Raw genomic sequence first — 25,102 nt, 5'->3', positions numbered from 1 at the left:
AAGCCCAGATAGTGAGCCCATTCCGTTAACAGCCACAACTTCCACTTCGCAGCCCACTTCTCAGCTTCACAGCTTAGCAATACCTTCATCAAACACTCCTCCTACACCAGACCTAGCTGCCACCGTCTCAAATACCTCTACTCTAAACACTATTGTGCAAACCCTTGCTCCCAACATTGAATCACAATCGGTCTCAGTTTCTCCTTCAGTAGTTCCGAGTTGTATTGATGCAGGAAATTTAGAGGAAGCTCTACCAGTGCGCATGGTTACTCGATCACAGACTGGCCATCTAAAACCAAATCCCAAATATGCGATGCATTCAGTGGTTGATGTCTCAGAGGTTGAGCCTACCTGTTTTAGCAAAGCAGTGAAGCAAGAAGCATGGCGTCAGGCCATGGCCACAGAATTTAGTGCTCTCCAGCGTTGCGGAACTTGGGTATTGGTTCCAGCTACTTCTCATATGAATATCTTACCCAATAAATGGGTGTACAAGGTCAAGAGGAAATCTGATGGTTCGATTGAGAGGTTTAAAGCTCGTTTGGTTGCCAATGGGTTCCATCAGCAAGAGGGACTCGATTATACAGAGACTTTTAGTCCGGTGGTGAAGCATACAACCATTCGGATGGTTTTGAGTCTGGCAATTTCGAATAAGTGGTCAGTACGACAATTGGATGTCCAAAATGCTTTTCTTCATGGTTTTTTAAATGAAGATGTTTTCATGAGACAGCCGCACGGATTTGTTGATCCTCAATATCCGAATCATGTTTGCAGATTGCAGAGGTCTCTGTACGGGCTTAAACAAGCTCCAAGAGCTTGGTTTCAGAGATTCAGTGACTACTTGCTTGTTCTTGGCTTTCACGAGTCTAAGTGTGATTATTCCCTATTCATATACAATCATGGTGGTGTTTATTTGGTGCTGTTAATCTACGTTGATGATATTTTGATCACTGGAAATAGTTTGCCTCAGATTATGAAATTAATTCAGACTTTGGGTAAGCTATTCTCCATGAAGGACCTTGGGCCCCTAAATTACTTTTTAGGAATTGAAGTTACTTATAAGGGTGATTGTGTTCACTTGACACAAGCTAAGTATGCTACTGATTTATTGGTACGTACTGGCTTTACAGATTGTAAGCCTTTGTCCACTCCATGTGCTTCTGGTCAAAAGTTGAGTACGTATTCTGGTGAACCTCTTTGTGATCCTACGGAGTACAGGCAAGTTGTTGGTGCTTTGCAGTATTTAACGATTACCCGGCCTGATCTGTCATACTCTGTAAATCAAGTATGCCAATTTATGCATTCTCCATCCACAACTCACTGGCAAGCGGTCAAGCGCATCCTCAGATATTTGAAATTCACTTTTGATCATGGTTTACGGTATAAACCAGGTCCGCTGAAGTTGAGTGCTTATTCCGATGCTGATTACGCCGGAGATCCTGATTCACGGCATTCTACCGGTGGCTATTGCATTTTCTTAGGCTCCAATCTTATTTCATGGAGCTCAAAGAAGCAGAAGACTGTTTCTAGATCAAGCACGGAAGCCGAATATCGTCAGCTTGCATATACAGCCGCAGAAATATCATGGTTGCGTTCCTTGTTTCGAGATTTGTCTCTTTCGTTGCCACCACCAATTCTCTGGTGTGACAATGTTTCTTCTATCTCATTAGCGTCCAATCCAGTTTTTCACTCTCGGACGAAACATTTGGAGGTTGATTATCATTATGTTAGGGAAAAAGTTGTGAGGGGTGAGCTGGTTGTCAACTATGTTTGTTCTCAAGACCAGACTGCGGATTTATTTACCAAAGGTCTCAGTTCGTCTCGTTTTCGTACACTGATTCTCAAGCTGCCTGTTCTTCAACGAGCATTCAGCTTGCGGGGGGATGTTAGACCAAGTCCAAATCATGCGCAGACTGTTAGTGATAAGTCAGTTGTGGATTTGAATTTAAATAGTTGATATGCTGATAGGGTTAATTTGTATTTGAGCTGATCCCTTGTTTAGTGGAATAGCTCTTGTATTTTGAATTGTAAGTTATCAATCCAATATTATAAATACGTGCTTACACCAGAGTTACTGGTGAAGCCTTCTCTCCCATTTCTTGAGTCTTTTAGATGGACGGTCTGAGTGAGACCCAAACTGGTGAAGCCTGAAAGGCTGGCTGCTGGGTACCCATTTTCCAAGTTCGTATCGTATGCTATGGATCAGTTGAGTTCCACCGACGGGCTTCCCACTACTATACACTAGATGGGCCTCATCACACAAATCTCTCTTTATTTCTTCCAAGAGGAACCAAAACATTCTACACAAAGTATATGTCAATAAAAACACAACTTCAATAATACGTTTCCATCCAGTTATCTTTTTTTATTGGCAAATCGTTGTGTAAACCAAATGGATAATCTAGTTAGAGCCACACAGACTATAGAATATTGTACATATAATTAAGTTTGAGATTGATAAAGAAATGCCAAATTCTGATTTTCAATAGGGTTTCACTTTGGGGTTTACAAAAATATAAGCTAAAAATAGAAGACAAAAGAAGGAAGATAGTATCCCTCTGTTTGTGGGGTACATAAAAGATAATTGAATAACCCAATGAGATTGATATATATTTGTGACTCGATAACTAGTTGTAGTGTAGCTTTGTTGTGGCTGTATAACTATATTTTAATTATCCTATCGTTTGTACAAATAAAAAATAAAAAATCGTCATCTAGTTGGATTTGAATTACATCCTAACTAACTAAGGTTACTTGAATGAAATGGATACTTGATTATTCCAATTCATGACCTTCATTTTAACCACATTTGGTTTGCAGAAAGGATTTGATGTCCCAAGTGATAGGAAATGAAATATTCTTTTCCAATGGTTGGTTTGTGTGTGAACAGTGAGTTCCATTCCCAAGCCCTTTTTTTCTTCTTGAAAATATCATAAATTAGATTGATTAAAAAGAGTAATTAATCTCATAATCATTAATCACTTCTCTGATTCCCGACTTCTTATGTTCCAAGTAAGTAAGCATATTATATATGAAATCTACAAAACAAGCAAATCAAGAAACATATCTTTGAATATATAATACATTTTGCATATTCCTTATATGTAATTCCTTTATTGGCAATTAAAATCAACTAGTATGAAATATATCCCATATATTTAAAATATCCTCATCGATTAATGTGGTGCTCAATTAAATAGATACCATATTTGACCAAAAAAAGAGAGAAAAATATACCATATGATAAAATAATGAAATAGATACCAAACGAATTATAACTATTTGATTGGAATAAGGTTTTTTCATTGCTTGGGAAGAAAGAAAAAGTATACAAAAATGAACCCAGTTGTTGATAGCCAAAAACATCCTCGAACAATTTGACATTTCACTCCTGTCGTCATCAAACCACCTCAGCTTATGATGTTCATCAACTGCTCAGAGTCAGAGTCGGACTATAAAAAAGCACACGTGCTCTATTTTTTATTTTCCCCTTCAGTATTCACTGCGAAGAAGCAAGCAGTAAAAAAACCCAAATCCCAACGGTGAAAATCCAGAGGTAAGAATAATATTTACAGGTCGATTGCCACCCGACCACCATCACTCTCCCAATTTAGGCATTATACTTCCCTCCTGGCCTTCCGAGGTGCTCATCCATCGTTTGCCACACAGTGACAGAGCGGGCGACCCAGCCAATTTCGGTGGCGGAGACCATTTTCATATAAACCCCCCTCTCTCTCTCTCCGAGGGCTTTTGTGTCCCGCTCTTGGGCTATTATTAAGCTTCTCCATCTTCTGGAAGCTTCCTCTAGTTGATCTCTTGGCTTAGGTAAGTATGATCATGTCGTGTGTATTGGGGTTTTTCGTTTTTATTTTGATGGGTCAATCGAATTTTTCGTGCTTCTGAGTTTGGTGATTATTGGTTGGTTTGTCCGTGTATGAATTTTGCCCTTCTGGAGTTTTTGGATATTGAAAGTATGCTGATATTTTCTTTCTATTCGTTCTTGATTCGGAAAACCCTAAGATTGTTGGTATATAGGCTGTTATTTTCTTACAAATGCTTTTCCATTCATATCTTTGAGTGCATGAATAAAGGTGTTCACTTTACTGAGGTTTTGAGAGATTGCATGCGATGAAAGCAAATTCCAAACGAAAAAAATAATGTTGTGAATTGAGTTGTTCACATCAAGACCAAATCTCATTGTGGCTGAAAAAGAACATAGTTTGATATGTATGCTGACTAGTGTGGTAATGGATCAAAGTCCAAACGGGTCATAGATGCTGTCAATGAAAAAGTAGAGAAGGAAACTGTGATATAAGTGCTGTTGCTTTCCTTATAGTTCGGATACGGTGTTTGTTTGTGCATCAGATGTGTAGGTTTTGTCCTCAAGATCTCTTTATGCGTATGGTTTCTTGCATTTGGGGCATTTTAACTGCAATGCATGTCATAACAGTTAGTTTTATGTTTTGCCTTGCACGTGTCAGACTTCATAGTGAGTTTAATGCTGTTAACTCAGAATAGAGAGCAAGGGTTAATTGACTTGGGTTTTGGGAAATCAAACACATTTCAAATATGTTAGACTGGATGTGCCAATTCTTCGTTGGACATTCTTGTTTTTATGGTTTGGGAATTAACTAAGAATATCTTCCCGTGTGTTTACCACAATTGTGAGCAAGTTGTTAGAGTAAAGCTGGGTATGCCTTATAAAATTAATTGTTTTCTTTTTTCTTTCTCATTTTGTTTTTCGTATTTGTCTATTATTGCTGCCAATGAATTAAAGTAGCTGATTGAATGCTCAAGGAAAAGAAGACAGTATTTTTTATTTATACTATCGCTCCTTCGTAGGTTCAGTGTGGTCTGAGAAGAATGGGAAGTAATAGTGCTGAACACATTCCCATGTGCGAGCAAATTGAAGGGTCTGAAACTACTGTTGAGATAAAAATAAAAACATTGGATTCACAAACCTATACTCTCAGGGTGGATAAACAGGTTGTTACTCTTGTGGCTTTTTTATTATAGCTCCCACTAAGATCTGGCTTTCAGTTATTTGGTTGGCCATTTATATAAAGTTATTTAGTAAGTTTATTGCTTAATAATTCTGTTGGCTTGTTTTTGCTCAGGTGAGCAACAGTTATATTCCTCCTGTACAATCTTCACCGCTGTAATGCATGTGCATTTCTGGTGCATCCGTATAATGTGTGCCCAGCAGCTTGAGATTGCTTCCTTAAGTTAAAACTGTTAATATGTGCGATAATTTGAAATTACTTATGTATATGCTAGTTTTAAAGATAATTATTGAAACTTATTTGTGAAGTAATATTGCCTGTGAGAACATGCTGGTAGAAAGTTTTTTGTTGTAGTTTTGCATACAGGTTTTAAAATGAACCAAATTCTCTTCTCTCAACTGCAGATGCCAGTTCCTGCCTTGAAAGAGCAGATTGCCTCTGTCACTGGTGTACTATCCGAGCAACAACGACTAATATGCCGAGGAAAAGTTCTAAAGGATGATCAGCTTCTCTCTGCCTATCGTATCCTATTTGGTCTTTTGACTTGTGAAAGAATTTTTGAGTTTTGAAAATCTTGTGGCACTCTCTAGGTTAATTAGGATTTTCTGTTCTTCTGCGTTCTAAACTGGAACTTGCAATAGTGTTAATAGTAGTCGTGTTCGTATGTGTATAATTTTCAATCATAATCAGATTTGCCTCTGCAGCAAGATATGCAACAGAAGATAATTCAATTAGACGTGAACATAGATAAAGTTACTCAAAATCTCCTATGAAAAATATGAAATAATAATAATGTCAACCATTACTGTGAAACATAGATTAAGACAACTTTGATATGCTAACTAAAGATTTAATACTAGCTATGTTTCGGGTAATGTTGTGAAAAATCCATTGAACAAATGTGTGGGGGCTTATGACTCCAGTGGTAATGACCTTACCCTCATGCCCAGAGCCAAAGTTCTAACCTCCCTCTCCTCCTTTGGTCTCCTTTTTATGAAGTAAAAAAGAATACATTGAACAAATGTCACATACTCTTGCTAAGAGATTTCCTCTATCAATAGCAAAGGTTTAATACTTGCCAGCTCTTTTTCTAGATTAAGTTTGAAAAAATTAGGCATTATATGAACAAATGCAGCTATGAATATTGTGTGAGATGGGTTTATTATTGGTTCCTCTAGTCAACATCAAGTTCCCTTTTTCTTTTAAATGAAGTTTCACTCACCAACTTTTCATGTTAAGCATTTGAAAGTATTTTCTTAGCACAGTTTAGATGTTGAAGATGGTCACACCTTACATTTGGTTGTCAGGCAACCTGTCCCACCCTCATCCGAGGGATTACCAAATCATCCAGGTTGATGTGAAATCAATAAATTTAGAGTACTCTTCAATTTTACATGTTGCGTGTCGTTAACATGTTTTAAGCTTTGGACACAGTCGTCTGGGTTGTTTGGAAAAATTGGTTATCCAACATGGTAGCAGAGCTTGTTTCTCTTGTAGGTCTTTGGTTCAACTATTAAATCTCACGTGCATTATTTGCATGCTTTCAACTGTGTGTAGGAACTGATCCGGCTTCAAGTACAAGCCGTGGTCAGCATCAAGTTGCCCCTGGTGTGGTTATTGAAACTTTCAGCATGCCTGTTCAAGGGGATGGTTTTCCACCAGAAATCAGTCGGGTGAGTACTGAATAATTTGTATTTCTACTGGTGTAATTACGTCTGATGGTAATGATTTCCTCCCTTATCTCTGCTTCTGAACAGATCATCTCTGCCATTCTCGGCTCTATAGGATTACCAAATATTTCAGGTGGCAGTGAAGGGATTGAAGTCAGGGTAAATTAAAATTTTAAAATTTCAGAAGCTTATCACTTGTATGACTGGAAGTATGGGTTTATATAACTTTCCTAGGCAATGCTCTCTCTCTCTCTCTCTCTCTCTCTCCCCTCTCTCTCTCTGTGCAAAAGCACATACACACGCACACTTCCAAATTAGTACAAAGTATTCACAGTAATGAAAATACTTGACCTTGGCTTTGCTTGAGGAAAAGAAAAGGGTAGTTTCTTGGAGGTTGCCAAGAAAAAAAGATCATAATGACGTTCTGACAAAATTGATAGATACTGTGTTTGTGTGCACCTGCATATGTAGATCATTTGTTGTTTAAATTTCATGTGCACTTTTATGCTTACATCATTAATCTGGTATTTGGATGGTTGATATGCTGAAGGAACATGGGCCACAGAGGCCAGAAAGGACACCAGGTTTGAGTGGTATGTTTGATTTTTCCCAATTTCAGTCTGAACAAGCTGGCTCAAGGGGTCCCTCTGATAGATCAAATGGGACTTTTGGTCATCCAGCAGAATTTTCTTTGGGGACTCTACCACCCCTGGCAAGTTTAAAGTTTCCAATTTGTTTCATTTGTTTTTATTCTGATTGCCTATTTTGATCTTTAACTTAATGACAAAACAATAATGAAGCTATTCTGCTATGTCGGTGGTCTTTGTAGGTAATTCCTGATTCATTGACTACTTTATCCCAATATCTCAGTCATCTGAGGCGTGAATTTGAGGCCATTGGTGAGTTTCTACATACAAGATTTTATATTGATATGTCATATATGTTTGTTACACACCAATGTTGATGGTTTGCTGAGATAATTTCAACACTCATTTACCAACAGCCAGAGATGGGGGAAGGGGTCAAACAGCTGCTACTCTTAGGACTGAAGAAAGTTCCAATGCCTCATCACATACAGGGGCAAGGCAAGAGGGGCTCCCCTCACCTGCATCGTTGGCAGAAGTCATGCGTTCTACTCGACTACTACTCCTTGAACAAGTTGGAGAATCCCTACTTGTGCGTTCTTAAGTGTTATTGTAATTTTTCGCTATATTATTTCAAGTATATAATTTGGTGTTCCAATTTTGACAACTTGTGCTATTAGTTTGATTTTTCTTTAGTTCTCATAAGTGACTAATTTTATTGTTTGAAAGCAGAAGAGTGTAGTTACTGTGATCCTATAATAGCTAAAAGCTTTCAGCTGTTTGATTTATCATGTTAAAGAAAAGACATTGCGATTTTTCATGTTACATCTTGGCAGCAATTTGCAAGCCAACTGGAGAATCAAGTGAATGTGACTGATCCATCAGCAAGGTTCAGTGCCCAATCTAGTGCGTCAAGAACTGGAGCTTTGTTTCACAACCTTGGCGCCTTTTTACTTGAACTTGGTCGTACAACCATGACATTGCAACTGGGTCAAACACCGGTAGTGTTCTGGAATTCTAATTTCCTTGTTTTGTCATCTTGTCCATTTAGATGTTGCTGACCTATAAAATTTGCTTGGACTCTGATGCATCTCTCATGCAGTCTGACGCGGTGGTTAATGCTGGACCTGCAGTTTTCATATCCCCGACTGGCCCTAATCCGATAATGGTTCAGGCAATTTTCTAAACACTTAATTCATACCTCACTTTTGAAAATAGTTCTATTTGTACTGATTGAAGCTGAATCATACTTGGCCAGCCGCTTCCTTTTCAATCAGGAATGAGCTTTGGTGCCATCCCCATGGGAGCTGTGCAGCCTGGTTCTGGTCTTGTTAATGGACTTGGTACTGGTTTTGTTCCAAGGCGTATTGATATACAAATACGAAGAGGTACCTTTTATAATTTATTCCCTGGCTATTTCCATTCATGTTCTGTTTAATTTTGTTTGATGTAAAATATATGTTGATTTTAAGCACTATTCATTTTACCCATAAGGTTCATCAGCAACAACGCCCAATGTCACTCGGGAGGAACATGGGGATACTCAGCAGCCTTCAGGGCAAAGAAACCCAGCAAGCTCTGGTGGTGAAAATCCTACTAATCAAGCTACTTCAAGGGTCTCAGATGGTCCAGCTTTTGCTGGAGATTCAACTGTACGCATAGTGCCAATTAGGACCATGGTTGCAGCAGTACCTGCACCTCTCAGTCGCCTACCATCTGATTCTACTGGTAATTCGATAGGGTTATACTATCCATTACTTGGAAGGCTTCAACATGTAGCTTCTGGACATGTGAGTGGTGAACGAGGAACTCTAGCTTCTGGAGATCGTCCTCCTGCCGGTCTCCATGCTGATCAGCAATCTTCGGAGCAAAACATTGGAGGTCCTGCAAGAGAGGGTAATATTACCTTCTGGCGGTTCCAGGGGAAGAGAATTTGTTTTCTGGCTCCGCCAGTGAATATACCATGCAACATAGTAGTTGAATCATACTTTTAGTACATAAAATTCACAAGTATGGAAGGCTGAATTGTTTTAAGATATTGGAGTGAAGAGGGTGAATAGAGGGCCCTGCTCCTTGGTTTGGGTTGCATTGGGGTTGGGTGGATGATGGGAAGATCCTAGTTTATAATCTTCTTGTAAGAAGAGAAGGAAGGAAAGAGAGATCAAAAGAGAGAGAGAGAAAAAATAATATAATAAGAATAGTTGATATTAATATGCTATACTAGTTTATGAAGTACAGCTAAGGTAAGTTGCCACATAGACCATACAATCATATTTACAGGGTTTATTCTTTCACATGTTACGTCTAAAAGTAAGATTACATTTTATTGTTTGTCCAACCAAAAGTCATGATGTGCACGAGTCATTGAATTTAATCTTTATTCATTTGCTTTACTAATTTGTGCTGAAAGAAGAAACAAAAGTTCCTTAGATATTTTCTTCTTTTTTTGTTTTAGAAACTGCATGTGTCTTAATTTGTTATGATATGTGGCTTGTGAAGTAGCTATAGAAAAGGTTGTTTTTTAACAAATAATAATGTGTAGCTCATCTGAGGTCTTACTCCCAAGAGTTGAATTAGGCAGTAGCTCATCCAAACACTGGATTTGAGTTTGTTTATCTCTTCTAATGCAGTTAACCAGGGCGATCAAGTTGCTATCATAAGTTGAATAATTCATTAGTGCCCGTTTCCTGCAGGATCAACCCCCAATTTAAGGCAGGAGCCATCTATTGCACGGAGTGTCAGTGTCAACATTTTATCAGCTGGAGGAACCCAAAACAACCAAGAATCTGAGAGACAGATCCCAAGCGGCATTTTACAGTTTATAAGGAACCTCTTTCCTGGTGGTGAAATTCACGTAGAAGATGGCAGTGCAGAGGGATTGACTACAGGTTCTGTATCAGATCAGGCAAGGACATCGAGTGGTGTTGTGGGTGCACAAGAAGCCGAACTGAGGGTTACCGATGAAGGACTATTTTTGTCTAATTTGCTTCATCAAATCATGCCATTCATATCTCAAGCATCAGGGGGAGAGCCAGGTCTTGTACCTACAGCGGTGGAAAATTCTTCTGAGCACAGAATGGCCCAAGATTCTTCCACCAGGGTATGCATGCTACACCAGTTATCATTGTCATGGCATTTCACGCCTCATGTTTTAACAGGTTTTGGATTTCTAGTTTCATTAAGTCAGTGCTCTCTTTCTTCTCCTTTTTTTCTTGGGTCAAAGCTCTCTTTCTTCTTAATGGCCAAACAAAGCATGGGCTGCTACGCCTAAAGTTGTAAATCTTGATGTTATGCTGAAATGAAAGTTTAATTAATTGATAAAGAACATGAAGAGAAGTATTTGTTTTTTGCAGGCTGAGAACTCCAATGTTGGGACATCCCGTCGGCGGAGTGATTGCGAACCAAATCCTCCTAGTTCAAAACGTCAAAAGGTGGTGATGATGAAAGTCTTAATCCATTTTCTTTTCTTTCTTGTACCCTTTTTTCTTTGTTGTTTGTTTTTACTGATGTTTATAAGTAGTATGGCTTTTTTCAATGCAGATGGAGTGAGTTATGATTAGAGGGTTTAAGCACTGGCATTGGTATCCATGGTCTGGAAAAAGTGAAGAGTTTTCTTGAGTAAAGTCGTTGAAATATAAATCTTTGTTTTTCACCTCAAAGCGAGAGACTCTGTAAAATTTATCGAGTTCCTGTTGAGACATAGTTTTGATGATCCCTATAATATTAGTGTTTATTACATTCCTTGAATTACATAAAGCCTGAATTTCACATGGAACACGTGATCAATCTTATCGGATAATTGGTAGAGGAGCAGGGTGAAGTTTGGAGTCATACCTTTGCTGTGACGGAAAATGGGAGCCCTTGCTGTTGTCAGAATTTGTTTAGCAGCATTGAAATGTACTTTATAATTGTTTTGCTTCACTGGATATTTTCCATATATGTACAGAAGAGAAGCTTTAAATAATATTTCGTGAAATGAAAAGGTTAAAGGTCTATCAAAGCTGAGGAGAGAGTTCTCCACAAAAGGCCGATGCCTTCTTATTTCTACTAAGTGTTTGGATTTTCCAATTTAACTCATTGACACATGAAAATATGATAAATTGGGAATGAATAAACTTCGTTTAGATGAGTGTAAATAAAGCTTTAAACATATTAACTTTTACAAATGTTAATCATGGTAAAATATGTGAGGACGCGTTAGTTTAATTTAGAATAGTTTAGATTATTGTTCGTATATAAAAATAATAATTACACCAAAAATTGAATGAAAAACAATAAAAAGCCTTTTGGGAAGTATTGAGGAAGAAAACAGAAAAACCAAAGGCCCCGTGGGGTTGGAGGCGCATATAAAATCCGGCCCAACTTGGCCCAAACAAAGGGCCGCCCATATTGGGCCAAACTCACCCGAATGGCGCCCTTATAAGTTATAGAGGTTTTAGAAACAAGACGCATGTGGCGCAAACTAGGGTTAGCGTTTGTTTTGTTGCACCGAACGTTAATTCGCCTCCTCTGAAAGACCATCCCTCAACTCCTTGAGAGCTATCAATCAAACATGGCCGAACAGGTCGGTTCTCTATCTCTATCTCTATCTTGGTTGCTTTTTATTCTATCCTAGAACTTTGGTCTTTGGTTCATTTTAACGGTGCTCTCTTTTTTGTTTTTATAATACATTTGGTTTCAGACTGAGAAGGCATTTCTGAAGCAGCCCAAAGTGTTCATCAGGTAGCTAGTCGAAGAAACTTCATTTTAAAAAAAATATTTATCTTCCATGAAGTTTTGATTGTGTTTAGTTTTTCTGCACCATTATGCTTTTACTTTTGGGTTTTATGTTATTCATTTTTTCTATTTGTGATGTAATTAATTAGCTCGAAGAAATCTGGGAAGGGGAAGAGACCTGGAAAGGGTGGAAACCGTTTCTGGAAGAGCGTTGGGCTTGGTTTCAAGACCCCCAGGGAAGCCATTGAAGGTCTCTCTCTCTCTCTCTCTCTCTCTCTCTCTCTATATATATATATATATATATATATATATATATATACTTATTTATATATGGGCAGGGGACCGTTCAAGCTATGCAATGTGATGAAAATGAACTAGGGTTTTAGTTTGACTGATTGATTTGTAATTATGCATATGCATGTGGATAGTGATAGGCCTTCAATTTGTGGGTTAATTGGGAAGTGGCCTTTGAGTATTGCTGCATTGCCGTTTCTAAGTTTGATTTGCATTCTTTAAGATATGTGCTTTCATGAGCGTATATAACTACCTTTTGATTAGAAAAATTATGTAAACTTAGAGACAGTTGTGACAGTTGTGTGTGGATGACTTCTATTAGAGAAATTCATTGCTTATTTTTTCTGATCTCTGAAGTTTGGATTATATTTCTTACTTCAAATTGAGCCTACTCCGATTGTCTCTTTTTGGCCCTAATGTTCTACATGTTATGGTATTTGCTGATACACGTGCTCTACATTTTATTTTTGTTTCTTACAGGGACTTATATTGATAAGAAATGCCCATTCACTGGAAATGTTTCTATCAGGGGCCGTATCTTGGCTGGCACTTGCCACAGTGCTAAGATGAACAAAACAATCATCGTTCGACGGAATTATCTACATTACATCAAGAAATACCAAAGGCATGATTCTTGTATTCATTTGTTGTCTTTCTATATAATTTCTGCTGTCATTTTGGGGAAAAAAAGGGCATCATGTTTTTTGTTGTTCTGAAATCTTTTTCTTTTTGGTTGGTGGCTTAAGGTATGAGAAGAGACACTCAAACATACCTGCGCATGTGTCTCCATGCTTCCGTGTGAAAGAAGGGGATCATGTTACAATTGGACAGTGCAGGTCATATACCTTACAAGCTCTTCTTCTCTTCACTACCTCTTTATGAATATAATTTGGCCGGTGGGCGGCATTCTCATTTCTGTTTGTTGTTGATTTTGTTTTACGAATGTTCAGGCCATTGTCCAAGACTAAGAGGTTCAACGTCTTGAAGGTGACCCCTGCTGGATCTTCTGGTGCTGGCAAGAAGGCTTTCACTGGAATTTGATTTGGTATATGATTTTTGTGGTAGGCTTGTGCTGAAGGCATTTTTGGTTTTGGCAAACTGATTATGTTATAGACTTGAGGAGATATAGTAGCTTCCCCCTGTTCCCACCCACCTTCTTTTCCCCATCGATTTTTGATGTAGTGGTTAAATTTTGTGGTTTTGAAGATCCGCATGGTATCAAAATAGGCATTTTTCAATTCTGTTTCTCAATCTAGGATACTAATAATTTGCGTCATCTATAGTGTCCTTTGAGTTGAAATGACTAGTGCACCTTGCTAGAAAATGCTAATGTTATGAGTTATTTTTTGGATGGTCACGAGTTCTTATTGCATATGTTCTGTCATGGAGTCCGATGAACATTGCAATTATGTCATTGTAGTTGCAGCTGTTACCATAACCACCGGGTCTGCCGTGTGCGTGCTTGTGCTGCACCACCCCGGCTACTGAAACGATGACTAATTTTGTTTTGTCTAATGGTGCGGGTTGAGTACATACCAAAGTTGAATAAAATGGTATGGGCAGCAAAGTGGGTATGAAATTCTTGTGTACGATATAGCCAACCCAGCTACCACACTAATCCAACCCAAGAAATAATAAGGCCCATATCTCTCTACCCAAGTTAATGGCTTTGCAGGATGGGCAACACCACCGCAAGCTGCACTAATAATATCCGGTGGACAAGGTTATGCCACGTCAGGGTGCACCCACTGGTGAGCGCCAGGACACGTATTGGTCTTAGTTGGCGTGGAGTAAGCAAGCAGCCTACTAGGAAGATTCCTTTTGAAAAGTATAAAAAAGTTTCCTGAAGAAGAAGAGCTCCTCCTTTCTTTGGCTTTGCTTGATTGACTTTCTCGTGGAAAAAGTGCTTGAGTATGACACCAATAAAGCATCTGGAAACCTAACCCATTTTTTTAAAATAATAAAGCTTTTTTAGGCAAACTGAAAATAATTGCTAATGGGTTCCTACACAGTTCCTCCCATGGAACCCAGGTTTGAAACCCTAAGGAGTTTCTTTCCTCGAAATTACAACTCTAGTGCAGTGAGCTGTGAAAATAATTTATTTTTAAAATGAAAAAAAGATGGTGTTAGTGGGCAAGTTGCAGAGAAGTGGATGATATTGTAGACCTCCGTTGAAAGAGGCAAAGGGCAAGCAAAACATAATATCAGCTGCCTTGGAGACAAAGAACACCAAGAAGATATTGTCATAGTGAAAAGTGGAAAGCAAAATGAAAAATAAATCCCATTTAATTCACTTTCAAACTTTTTGGAGCAATTATTTGCCCCATTTAAACAAAAACAAACTTCCTAAGTAAGCCCTATAACTTATTAATTAGGCTTAAGACAAATTATGGTCTTGCAGATAATGTCTCTTATGCTTTATTTATGAAACAAAACCTAGCATATATCTTGGAAAACTATCCAAACCCCATCTTTAGCTTTTTATTATTATTAATTCTGGCAAAACCTTTCTTGAATTTGTTTACTTCTTAAATAAGCATGCCTATATAATATTAGTGCACTTAAAAAAAGAAATTCCAGTGTTGTGATTGTGAATGGATGTGAAACGAAAGGCAGATGTGTCCATCAAAAAAAAGAAAAGAAAAAGAAAGGCATATGATGGTGGATCGGATATGCGCAACGCATCCAGTCCAATAATATCTTGTCAAAAAGGGTTTATGAAGCCTCGAATTTTATTGGTGGGTAAGACTTGAGACCACGTGAATTAAATATTAGTGATTAAGAAATATGTTATAAAATGGGACACCTTTTTGTTTGTTTTAGATGAGATATTTATTAATCATTAATTCCTGTGATTTTAGTCAAATTAAATTTACATATTCGTTAATACAATTTTGAATTGCCAAAAATTATCTGAATATTGAAATACACTTTTTTATTTAGCAAATGAAAGCACTTGGAATTATTATTTTTGGGTCTGCATTTCAATATTGAAAATGGAGGAAAAGTTAGAATAATATCAAAGAACCCAACAAACAAACTGATTTGCAGCCACGCTTTCACAGAAAAATCTGGAATTCTCAGTCTCTCGCTCTCTCTCTCTCTCTCTCTCTCTCTCTCTCTCTCTCTCTCTCTCTCTCAGAATACTACTACAATAAACAGAGGCCCTCATTCCACTCAAATATTTTCAGAATCTTCTCACCTCAAATTTATATTTCTTTTTCTCTGCATCTTCTACTACTTTCCGATTCCCTCAGCAACTCGCTAAGAAACTGAGCACTAAGAAGAGCACAGCCATTATCCTTTTCATCATAAGCATGTGCTTGATAGACGCAGAACAGCTTGGTCAAGAAATGGGGAATATGGAGAATAATAACATCAATACCGACAACAATAACAAGCAGTGGCCTTTGCAATGTGAAATCTTGCACAACCAGACGGAGAATTTGGACAAGGAAACTCCTTTGATCAGCTCCAGTCTTCAGAAAACCATGTTAAACTCATTTCAAGTACAAATTCTTCTTCTTTGACTGCTTAGCTTTATTGGGTTTGTCTCAATTTTTTAACTTTTTAGGATCATTCGGTTGAAATTGAGTTCTGGGTCTTTGTTTTCTTATGTGATTGATGATTGACAAAACTTTCTTTTGCCGGTCTTTCTTTGTTATTTTTCTTTTTTCTTTTATGATTTTTCTGTAATTGGATTTTGTGTGTAGTTGGTCGTGGTCCGGTTGTTGCTCTTTGTGTTTTTCTCAATCATTTGGCCTATCGTGATTACAAATTCATTTTTGTAGCTCTGCACTATTCAATAATTTTACTTAGACTACAAAATTTTACTGTTGTCATTAGTTTATACTGCATCATGCCCGAAAGTTTTCTGCTTGAATTCCTATTTTCTTAATCATGCTCTGCTAATTTTCAGTTCATTTTCGTAAACAGTTGTTTTGGAAATTGTTTTTCCTATTTAGTAAGCTAAGCTGTAATTCTTTGTTTTGCTTTCACTTGTCGGAAGGTGATTCATTTACAAAAATTATGTACTTCCTTATCGTGCTCTGTACAGCCGGATGGTGAAGACTAACGTTCTTGCTTTTCAAGGGTTTGTTTTGATTGGATTGTGTTGTAGTGGATCTCTTCTTTTATTATCTGCTCCTTGAGCTCCTTGTCTGGAATTACATTTTATGTTACTCTTTATGTGTTGACTGATTTTGATATTTCACAACATTATACAGTTTTTCATATCCCACAATTTTGTGGGAAACCCGATGATGTTGATGTTTCGATGCAATGTAAACTTTTGTGATTGATTTGAGTTTCATTTTCTGGTTGGAGAACATTTTTCCAAGGAGAGTGTTGATATTATACTTGGAAAAAAATTTCCTAATTTACTTTCTTGTGTTTCCGAAATCTGTTCCCTTGACCTGTTTACTTGCAATCCGTCACATTCTGATTCAAGTTCCATCCTGTTGTTGGTCTTTTAGCTTGAAAGCATATGTGAGGATACAGTGGTTGTAGACAGAAAACAGAGCCTGCTGAACTTTTCCCCTTCCCTTCGGTCAGGAGAGTGGTCTGATATTGGGCGTCGAACCCGTATGGAGGATACTCATATATGCATTGGTGACTTAGCTAAAAAGTTTGGTTATAATGTACTCAGTGAGGGAACTATCTCCTTCTATGGTGTAAGTTTTCTCACCTTTTTCCGTTCTATAACAGTTCAAACCATCCCCAATACTTCTCAAGGTTTTCATTGTAAACCATGGTTACAATGAGAGCGATAATATGAAGAAAGGCTTTTTGGACAATTTCTAAATAGTTAAATCAAAATTTTGCAACTTTAAGGGTACTTGCAACAGTTTAATGAAAGCTCATGCATAACAATTCAGACTCTTTATTTTATCAGATTTTGATGATGTAAATGGCAAATTTTTTATATAAAAAAAACAGGTATTTGATGGCCATGATGGAAAGGATGCAGCACAATTTGTTCGTGACAATTTGCCAAGAGTAGTTGTTGAGGATGCTGACTTTCCATTAGAACTTGAAAAGGTGATAACAAGGTCATTTATGGAGACGGATGCTGCATTTGCAAAAACGTGCTCCCTTGAGTCTTCCCGTGCTTCTGGAACAACTGCACTCACTGCAATGATATTTGGGAGGTAAGGGGACTCTTTCTTCCGGTGTAGGTTGACTGTCATCTGTAATAAGGGTGTTGACTTACAACAGTAATATCTTAATAATCATTACTGCAAGTCTTGGCCATCAGATTAAAGAATAAGAGAAAATCTAATCAGCTAATTTGTGCGGGTGTCATGCTGAAGAATGAATTGTGTCTGTTGCATTAGCAAAACAATAAATGAAAATAGTAAAGAAAACTGATGTTGTGTGATCAAATCTTGGTCACAGCTCGGGATTAGTGAGATTGAAGACTGAATTGATCATAATGGCTCAGAATGACCACACCCTAAATCTCCCCATTTGATTTAATTTAATTATCTTACATCTATGCACTTTTGGCTATTCTCATGCCCCGTTCTTGAGACTGCTTAGTTTGTTTTTATCAGACCTTTTGTGTGACAACTAGTCTGCTTCAGCTTATAATTATCCTTTTGGACAGGTCTTTGCTTGTGGCAAATGCCGGAGATTGCCGGGCTGTATTGTCACGATGTGGAGTGGCTGTAGAAATGTCAAAAGATCATAGGCCCTGCTGCACAAAAGAAAGAATGCGGATTGAATCCTTGGGTGGATATATTGATGATGGTTATCTAAATGGTCTGTTAAGTGTCACCCGTGCATTAGGTGATTGGCATCTTGAAGGAATGAAGGGTGGCGGTGAAAGGGGAGGACCCTTAAGTGCTGAACCAGAACTTAAATTAATGACTCTGACCAAGGATGATGAGTTTTTGATCATTGGTAGTGATGGAATATGGGATGTGTTCACCAGCCAAAATGCTGTTGATTTTGCTCGAAGGAGACTCCAAGAGCACAATGATGTGAAGTTGTGCTGCAAGGAAATAGTAGAGGAGGCAATAAAGCGTGGAGCAATCGATAATTTGACACTGGTTATGGTGAGTTTCCACTTGGAGCCTCCTCCACATGTGGTGGTAGAGAGGTCTAGAGTCAGACGAAGCATTTCTGCTGAAGGACTTCAGGATCTCAAATGCTTCTTAGAAGGATAGAATTACTTGTTTATTAGTTGATGTTCCCTTGATAGGCAAAGGTTCAAACCGGTAGCAATAATACTTAGAAAATGGACGGGAGTTCGGCTTGTGTGTATATATTCATCCAGAAAGGGACTGCCACTTTGCTTCCTTCTATATCCGGTGCTCCAATCTGTTCCAGAGAAGATGGAAGGATAAAGAAGACATTCGTTTCTTCAGGCTTTGGAATAACCACTTGTACCCTATTGGCAGAGAATGGAGTTAAAGTCTTATTCGAGGAAAGGAATGTGTTGTATAACTGAGGTAGCCAGGCAGGTCTGATTTTGTGAAGAGGCTGTTCTGTTATTGTACCTTTGTTTTTCAAGGTATATGCAGAGTGTAGTGTACATTTATTTGTCAGAACGCCTTCCATGTCTTGTAATACTTATAATTGTTATACAAAGTCCAAGGTTTAAGCTTCACTTGGCTATAAGACTGAGCGTGCGTTCCTTCTCTCTTGATGATCGGAATTGTTGACCTTTGTGGAGTTTTCTGATCATCCTACTGGTTTTTGAATGTGTTATGTAACCAGAAAAGCCAGCGACGCATAAAATGCTTTTTATTTGACTGCTCAAAACATCATACATTTGTTTCTTCATGGGCTGCCTCTGCTGCATGCAACTTGAATTTCACATACTGGAACAGCTAATTACACGCGTCTTGATTAATTGTCGCTAATATGAGACCAATTTGATTCAATACAATGGGCAAAAAGAATTTGGGACTCGAGATGGAAGAAGGCAAGAGACGAGAAACATAGAACCAAACCGTCGAAGAATTTTTATTATTAATTAGCTGTATCTGTACGTAGGTAAGAAACCCAACAAGCTGGGAACAATGAATGAGCTACAAAACAATGAGATACAAACATACACAAATGACCGCACCAATAGCCCCTCTCTCTGAATGAAATCTATTTTTCTGGAATGACAAGAAAGACAAAAGAAAAAAAAAAGATATGCCTTGAGAAAATCTCAATCATTGTGTGCCTATGCTATACAAAGACCATTTTCCCTCATTCATATTTCCTTTGATCTCCGTTCTCGCAATGCGAATCAAAAACAAAGTTGCACAGAAAATAGCAAAAATTAGCATAAGAAATACATTGTTCCACCCTGTGGTGGAAATATACCCAGCTAAAAGTGGGCCAAGAGCCGCCCCAACAGAACCTGTACCATCTATAATTGCAGTTACAGTAGCTAATGCACGGGAATTTCCTCTGATCACTGTCTGGGTACCAAGATCAGCAGCAACGGCTGTAGTAATTAGTGAATATGGGCCATTCACCAGCAATCCAGAAAGAAACATCAAAAGAATGTTGGCAACCATAGATAGGCTTCCATAAACCCGGTAGAAAACAAGGGCTGGAACCGAAAGCAACAAAAATGCTATTGACGTTACAGCTCGAGCTTCAATCATATCAGATATCAATCCTGCTAAAATTCCACCGAAGACCCCTCCAATATCAAATATGGCTGAAAGATTCCCAGCAGTTTTGTGTGACAAATGCACACCAGCAACAGCTGCAAGGCGAAACAAAATTTACAATGAAAACGAGAAGATAATCCTCCTAGGGTAATTTTGGATTTTAAAGGCATACACATACAAACATAGGAGCTGTTACAGTTAACAGTATAGAACTGCAATATGTGTCCAATTTTAAATGCTCTGGATTGTTTGTGAATTGTGACGAAGGACAGCCATTTTCATGACAATCCATGATGGTGTATTTGAACATAAAAACTCAAACATGAAATCCAAAGAAGCAGTTCAACCATAATGGGATATCATAAGATGATCCCAACAATTCAATTTCAAAGTCATATATAAAAATCTAACTGGAGGAAGTACCTGTGTGCCTTATGTAAAAGGGCAACCAGTACAAGAAAGTGTAAGACACCAGCTTTGAAAAGAATAGGCAGAAAGCAAATGGTGCCACGCCCGGTAACCTCCATGCCTCCAAAAAGCCAATTGCAGCCAAAGAATCTGCACCTGTATCGACATCTGCATTTTCTGTTCCAAGAAGACCTGCTTCCTCTGATTCCACTTTTCCCTCCAAATTCTCTATGCCATTAATTTCCACATTCATCTGAATCTCCTTTACCGAAGACTCAAATCCCAAGTCTTCTGGACTCACGGGAAGAAACAAAAACACTAAAATGCCGACCAAAATGACCAAAACCCCAGGCACCACAAAGGACCAACCCCATCCAAATTCCAAAACCCCAGACGCCACAACTGAACCAATAATGTTTCCAACTGAGGTATGTGAACTCCAGACCCCCATGATCAATCCCCTCTTTTCTTTCTCAAACCAGTTTCCCACTACTGCTACCACACAAGGCCACCCAATTGACTGAACTAACCCACAAAGAACTTGAACAGCCATAAAGTACCCCAACAAATGAACATCAAACCAATATCCTAACCCAAAGAATATTGTTAAAATGCCACTACACATCATCCCAAACACGAGAAACAACCTCAAATCAATCCGATCACCGACATGCCCTGCAAAGTACATTCCAATCGAATACGCAGAAAGAAATGCGAGATCAAGCTCTCCTAGCCTGTGGGCACCATGGGGACCATTAAAGGGATCCCACCCTGTATCGGCTGAGCTGGAATTGGACTGAATTGTGGGTCCAAGCACGCTCTTGACAATGCTTGGGGGCTTTCTAGAGGCATGAAACGAAGCATAGGCAAGGAAGGTGATGATGAGGACTGAAAATTGGTGGAAAGCTAGAGTTTTGTGTGGGGGTTTGAGGGTAGGGAAGTAGTTGAGAGCTGGAGCTAGGCTTGAGGTTTTGGATTGCATTCTGTATTGAGCTCAATATTTTGCAATTAATACTACACACAAAAAGCCACACAGAATGCTCAGATATACAGTAACTATAATTACAGAGAAAGATGGTGGATCCAAAATGTTGGAGTTTTTAGTTGCACAGAGAATTCACCGACTGCAAAAAACAGAAGGAAAAATGTATAAAACCCTAATGTTTTACCAGATCTTTTCCTGTCAATCTCTGATTGAGGCGGAGGGTCGTAAGCAGAGGGGAAGAAGGTGACGACGAAGCTACAGTATTGGCTTCGTGTGATCCAATATCTAAGTCTTCCACCAGAGCTCAGATAACCTCTTTCATTTTCTCGTCTTCACCATCGCTGTTGAGATGCTGAGAGACTGGAGAGTTTCAGAGGGAGGGAGAGAGAAGTTTGGAGAGACGGAAAGAGAGGGGAAGAGAAGAGAGGTTGTGCTTTGACTTTCGAACACGTGTGAACCACACGTGCAAACGTAAAAAGTAAATAAAGTTGTAACTTGTAAGTTAATAACAAACACGAGATGGTTGTAATATTGTTATCAAATCTAGCGGGGCAGAAACGACATTATGTATTTTGGAATAATTGCGAATTGGCCATAGGGTCGTTTGTCGTATATGAAAATAATTGCCCATAGAGGACAATATTTGGTTTAATTATACTTTTAGCAGGTGCCGCGTAACGCAGAAATGGATCTCATTGGCATTTATAGCAGCAAGAGCATCCATCTGTGTGTGATGTCAACGTGGCAGTGGCACATTGAAATTGAAATTAACCAAAACATTCTCAGTTGAATTCTAAAGTGAACAAATAATTAGCAAGCAGCAGCAGCAGCAGCATGAACTCACAGGCTAGGTGTTGAATTGGGGCAGGTTCCAGGGATCGAAGACTGATAGGCAAAAAGCCTGTCCTTGGGTGTGGTACCTCAAGTCAAGTCTGTTTCAAACCCGAAAGATTGGATGACTGTTAAAAATGCCTGAATTATCCAATTGACACACACTTGTCAGCAATAGTCTTCACCCTCATGATAAAACGAAGAACCAACAGAATGAAATTGGAACTCTACATAAACAAAGTTACCTTAACAATATAAGCAGGGGTCCCAGGTTGAGGAACGTCAACGCCTGCGAGCTAGAAAAGTTTAGATTGCAGAAATACAGTAGTCGATTGGTGTTTGTATCTGAAACAACAACATCAGAAATCAATCAGAAAATCTAAGTAGAGCTCCCCACTCATAACATTATGGTAAGTAAGCAGTACACTGAGACAACAATATCGGGCAAAAGAACAAGAATTCATTTCAAATAACCTTGAACAATCGAATCCTTCACAGCATTCAGCAAGCTTTTCTCAACTTCAGTTGAAAGTGTATCGTCTAATAGAATGTTAGGTCCCTGCACTGCACATATACCCTTGTGTCAAACAAAATCATGCAAGGCATGGAATGTATAACTAGAATTCAATTCAAGTAAAGGAAGGAGAAAGGGTAAATGAATAAAGGAAACTTTGTATAGAAGATACATAAAGTTATGTTAGGATTAAAAAGGTACCAAGGATAATAAAAACTTTGTAAACATAATAATGCCCATATGGACCGTGCAGCTAGAACATCCCAAACTCATAACTAGTCTGGAAGAAATTGCCTATATCCTTCCGAGACCAATCAATGCTTACAACACCATTCTCAATGTCCTCTGCAAGTCCTCTCTCCAATGGCTCTGCAATCTACATATATGGACAACGGCTTTTAGGTGATCATAATTTGAAAAAGTATCACATAAAAGTTCTTATTTGAATCTTGATTGACAACAAATTGGTTCTTCATGCCACTCTTCATCTTCACCTCAAATATGTATCTTCTTTGCTATACCATTTTACCTTAATTTCCTCAAAATTTGTAATCTAAACGAGCCAATAAATCAAGGGTACTCTTAAACGAACCCTAAAATTAACTTAGTGCACTCTACTACCAAACTATTTATTGAATTACCAATTTATTCTAATATAAAATAACCAAAAAAGATATATTGATTGTGAAACAAATGTAATTTTAATAAGTACACCCTACCATTACCATTGTGTCAGTTTCCAAACCATTCTTTGCTTTTTGGGTAATAGAAGAAGCTTTGGTAACAATTTGCTTCATCTGAAAATTTAATCGACTGATGAATCAACGAACCATCGGCAAATCATACCAGTATCAACTTCAAAGCCTCCGGACTCAAAATAGAAAACAATACAACTTGGCTTCACTACGACTCATTCAAACCCAATAAAGAGTTAGCTAATTACACCATGTTCTTCACAAATTATTACAAATCAGAAAAATGAAAAAGAAGCTGTAGAAGGCCCTTTAATCAAAGGCTAGTTAAGCCGAAACTGCAAAGCTTTGATCAGCTGAAACTTGCACTGGTAATCTGATCATATCTGTCCAAATATACCCTGCTTCTCTCTAACGAATTTAGCAACCTTAAAAGAGTAACATAAAAATTTCTCTTACGATCACAGGAAATCCCCCATTGATATCTTTATATCACCAAGTCTGTGTGACACAGAAATGCAGCAGCTAGCTCTCGAATGAGTTTGGTGTTGTGTGATATGGTGTATTAAGGTATATCATGAGTATTTTTTATAGTTAAATAAGATATCCTTAATTAACTTTACATTTTCATTTCAATATTAAAGTATATTCAGTTAATTTTAGGATTCGTTTAACACCACCCTAAATCAAATATCCGTTTTAAATGTATATATGAAGAATAAAGATAAACATATCAATCGGTAGTATATAATAAACATAATCATATCATAATAAAGTGGTTCTCTTCATTTTATTGTTATATATTACATGCATCATACAGTACTACTAGTATGACATGAACCGCCCTTATCTTCTCCAGCTAGCTGAACTGAGCCACTGGAGATGGCCGGGGAATGGAAGGATCTCACTCAACATGATTACCAAAACTAACTAGAAATTAATAACAAGCACAACATCATCATTATTAACTAATTACGCTCATCATCAACTTAGTTATATCATCATATATAGACTACGTACTACTAGCTAGTACACCACTAGCGACCATGTCCCCCTGGACCGCCGCCGCCTCGTCCCCCTGGGCCACCGCCTCCTGGTCCTCCTGGGCCACCGCCGCCTGGTCCTCCTGGACCACCGCCTCCTGGGCCTCCTGGACCACCGCCACCTGGACCTCCCCAACCCCCGCCCGGTCCTCCTGGACCGCCGCCGCCTGGTCCTCCTGGACCGCCCCCGCCTGGTCCTCCTGGGCCACCGCCTCCTGGTCCTCCTGGGCCACCGCCGCCTGGTCCTCCCCAACCGCCGCCCAGTCCTCCTGGACCGCCACCTGGTCCTCCCGGTCCTCCTAGACCGCCGCCTGGAGGTCCATGGGAGCCTGGTCCACCTGGTCCTCCCGGACCGCCGCCTGGTCCGCCTGGTCCTCCTGGACCGCCGCCAGGTCCATGGCCATGATCATGGTGGCCGGGGCGGTGCATCTTCAATTGGTTGTTGCAGTTGCGGAGAGACTATCTTGATGTTGATTCTTACTTGTCGAGTTGGGAATGTTGATGTGGCGAATTGTTGAAGAAAGCAGTGTGATTTTATAATGCAATATTATTGTCGGCACAAAGCAATGTCCACATGCTAGATGCTTTTCATCATCGTAAATAGGTGCCACTGCCACATATAAAAGATATTTCCTAGTCTATTAATTATATATAATTCTATCTTATCCATCTAGCTACTATAAAATAACTAAAGAGGACAAAATAAATTTAGTTTTTTTGGGGAATGAATACAGAAATTATTACAA

General features: G+C 38.7%; 4 protein-coding genes across 8 annotated transcripts; 3 read left to right on the top strand and 1 right to left on the bottom strand.

The window, feature by feature from the left end:
* Nucleotides 1–3,574: 3,574 nt before the first annotated feature.
* On the top strand, nucleotides 3,575–11,059 carry LOC110752600 (Ubiquitin-like superfamily protein). 5 transcript variants are annotated; one of them, XM_088243945.1, is made up of 16 exons: nucleotides 3,575–3,822; nucleotides 4,840–4,983; nucleotides 5,405–5,522; nucleotides 6,271–6,351; nucleotides 6,558–6,673; nucleotides 6,758–6,829; nucleotides 7,221–7,382; nucleotides 7,500–7,569; nucleotides 7,674–7,846; nucleotides 8,091–8,255; nucleotides 8,357–8,428; nucleotides 8,513–8,642; nucleotides 8,749–8,982; nucleotides 9,948–10,354; nucleotides 10,608–10,685; nucleotides 10,795–11,059. In XM_088243945.1, the coding sequence occupies exons 2-16, from the start codon at nucleotides 4,861–4,863 to the stop codon at nucleotides 10,801–10,803; spliced, it is 2,010 nt and encodes a 669-aa protein (XP_088100071.1). In that variant the 5' UTR covers nucleotides 3,575–3,822; nucleotides 4,840–4,860; the 3' UTR covers nucleotides 10,804–11,059. The 5 variants fall into 5 exon arrangements, with proteins under 5 accessions (XP_088100071.1, XP_021808979.1, XP_021808980.1 ...); XM_021953287.2 differs by having other exon boundaries at nucleotides 3,576–3,822; nucleotides 4,846–4,983; nucleotides 8,749–9,150; XM_021953288.2 differs by having other exon boundaries at nucleotides 3,576–3,822; nucleotides 7,290–7,382; nucleotides 8,749–9,150.
* A 616-nt stretch (nucleotides 11,060–11,675) lies between these two features.
* On the top strand, nucleotides 11,676–13,502 carry LOC110752563 (small ribosomal subunit protein uS17). Its single transcript, XM_021953244.2, has 6 exons — nucleotides 11,676–11,818; nucleotides 11,936–11,976; nucleotides 12,120–12,220; nucleotides 12,745–12,889; nucleotides 13,011–13,100; nucleotides 13,215–13,502. The coding sequence occupies exons 1-6, from the start codon at nucleotides 11,807–11,809 to the stop codon at nucleotides 13,303–13,305; spliced, it is 480 nt and encodes a 159-aa protein (XP_021808936.1). The 5' UTR covers nucleotides 11,676–11,806; the 3' UTR covers nucleotides 13,306–13,502.
* A 1,724-nt stretch (nucleotides 13,503–15,226) lies between these two features.
* LOC110752673 (putative protein phosphatase 2C 27) lies at nucleotides 15,227–18,877 on the top strand. Its single transcript, XM_021953385.2, has 4 exons — nucleotides 15,227–15,773; nucleotides 16,740–16,937; nucleotides 17,203–17,414; nucleotides 17,873–18,877. The coding sequence occupies exons 1-4, from the start codon at nucleotides 15,582–15,584 to the stop codon at nucleotides 18,432–18,434; spliced, it is 1,164 nt and encodes a 387-aa protein (XP_021809077.1). The 5' UTR covers nucleotides 15,227–15,581; the 3' UTR covers nucleotides 18,435–18,877.
* A 335-nt stretch (nucleotides 18,878–19,212) lies between these two features.
* Nucleotides 19,213–21,721, bottom strand: G3PP5 (Major facilitator superfamily protein). Its single transcript, XM_021953365.2, has 2 exons — nucleotides 20,307–21,721; nucleotides 19,213–19,978 (listed from the first exon to the last, which is right to left on the bottom strand). Exons 1-2 carry the CDS (start codon nucleotides 21,271–21,273, stop codon nucleotides 19,434–19,436), a joined length of 1,512 nt encoding a protein of 503 aa, XP_021809057.2. The 5' UTR covers nucleotides 21,274–21,721; the 3' UTR covers nucleotides 19,213–19,433.
* Between the last annotated feature and the right edge of the window lie 3,381 nt (nucleotides 21,722–25,102).

This window comes from Prunus avium, chromosome 7 (genome assembly GCF_965620075.1).
Source record: "Prunus avium chromosome 7, drPruAviu1.hap1.1, whole genome shotgun sequence".
Taxonomy (NCBI): Eukaryota; Viridiplantae; Streptophyta; class Magnoliopsida; order Rosales; family Rosaceae; genus Prunus; species Prunus avium.
The sequence above is the reverse complement of the archived record's forward strand: the minus strand, read 5'-3'. Positions and strand labels throughout refer to the sequence as shown.

Bases quoted from the DNA above. Each gene is read 5' to 3' on its own strand.
- G3PP5 (XM_021953365.2), bottom strand. From the start codon at position 21,273: ATGCAATCCAAAACCTCAAGCCTAGCTCCAGCTCTCAACTACTTCCCT. The intron at 19,979-20,306 runs GTACTTCCTCCA...TTCGCCTTGCAG, and splicing joins CTTTTACATAAGGCACACAG to CTGTTGCTGGTGTGCATTTG.
- LOC110752563 (XM_021953244.2), top strand. The intron at 11,977-12,119 runs GTAGCTAGTCGA...GTAATTAATTAG, and splicing joins CAGCCCAAAGTGTTCATCAG to CTCGAAGAAATCTGGGAAGG. The intron at 13,101-13,214 runs GTCATATACCTT...ACGAATGTTCAG, and splicing joins GTTACAATTGGACAGTGCAG to GCCATTGTCCAAGACTAAGA.
- LOC110752673 (XM_021953385.2), top strand. From the start codon at position 15,582: ATGTGCTTGATAGACGCAGAACAGCTTGGTCAAGAAATGGGGAATATG. The intron at 15,774-16,739 runs GTACAAATTCTT...TTGGTCTTTTAG, and splicing joins CCATGTTAAACTCATTTCAA to CTTGAAAGCATATGTGAGGA. The intron at 17,415-17,872 runs GTAAGGGGACTC...CCTTTTGGACAG, and splicing joins ACTGCAATGATATTTGGGAG to GTCTTTGCTTGTGGCAAATG.
- LOC110752600 (XM_021953287.2), top strand. From the start codon at position 4,861: ATGGGAAGTAATAGTGCTGAACACATTCCCATGTGCGAGCAAATTGAA. The intron at 4,984-5,404 runs GTTGTTACTCTT...TCTCAACTGCAG, and splicing joins CTCTCAGGGTGGATAAACAG to ATGCCAGTTCCTGCCTTGAA. The intron at 8,429-8,512 runs GCAATTTTCTAA...ATACTTGGCCAG, and splicing joins CTAATCCGATAATGGTTCAG to CCGCTTCCTTTTCAATCAGG.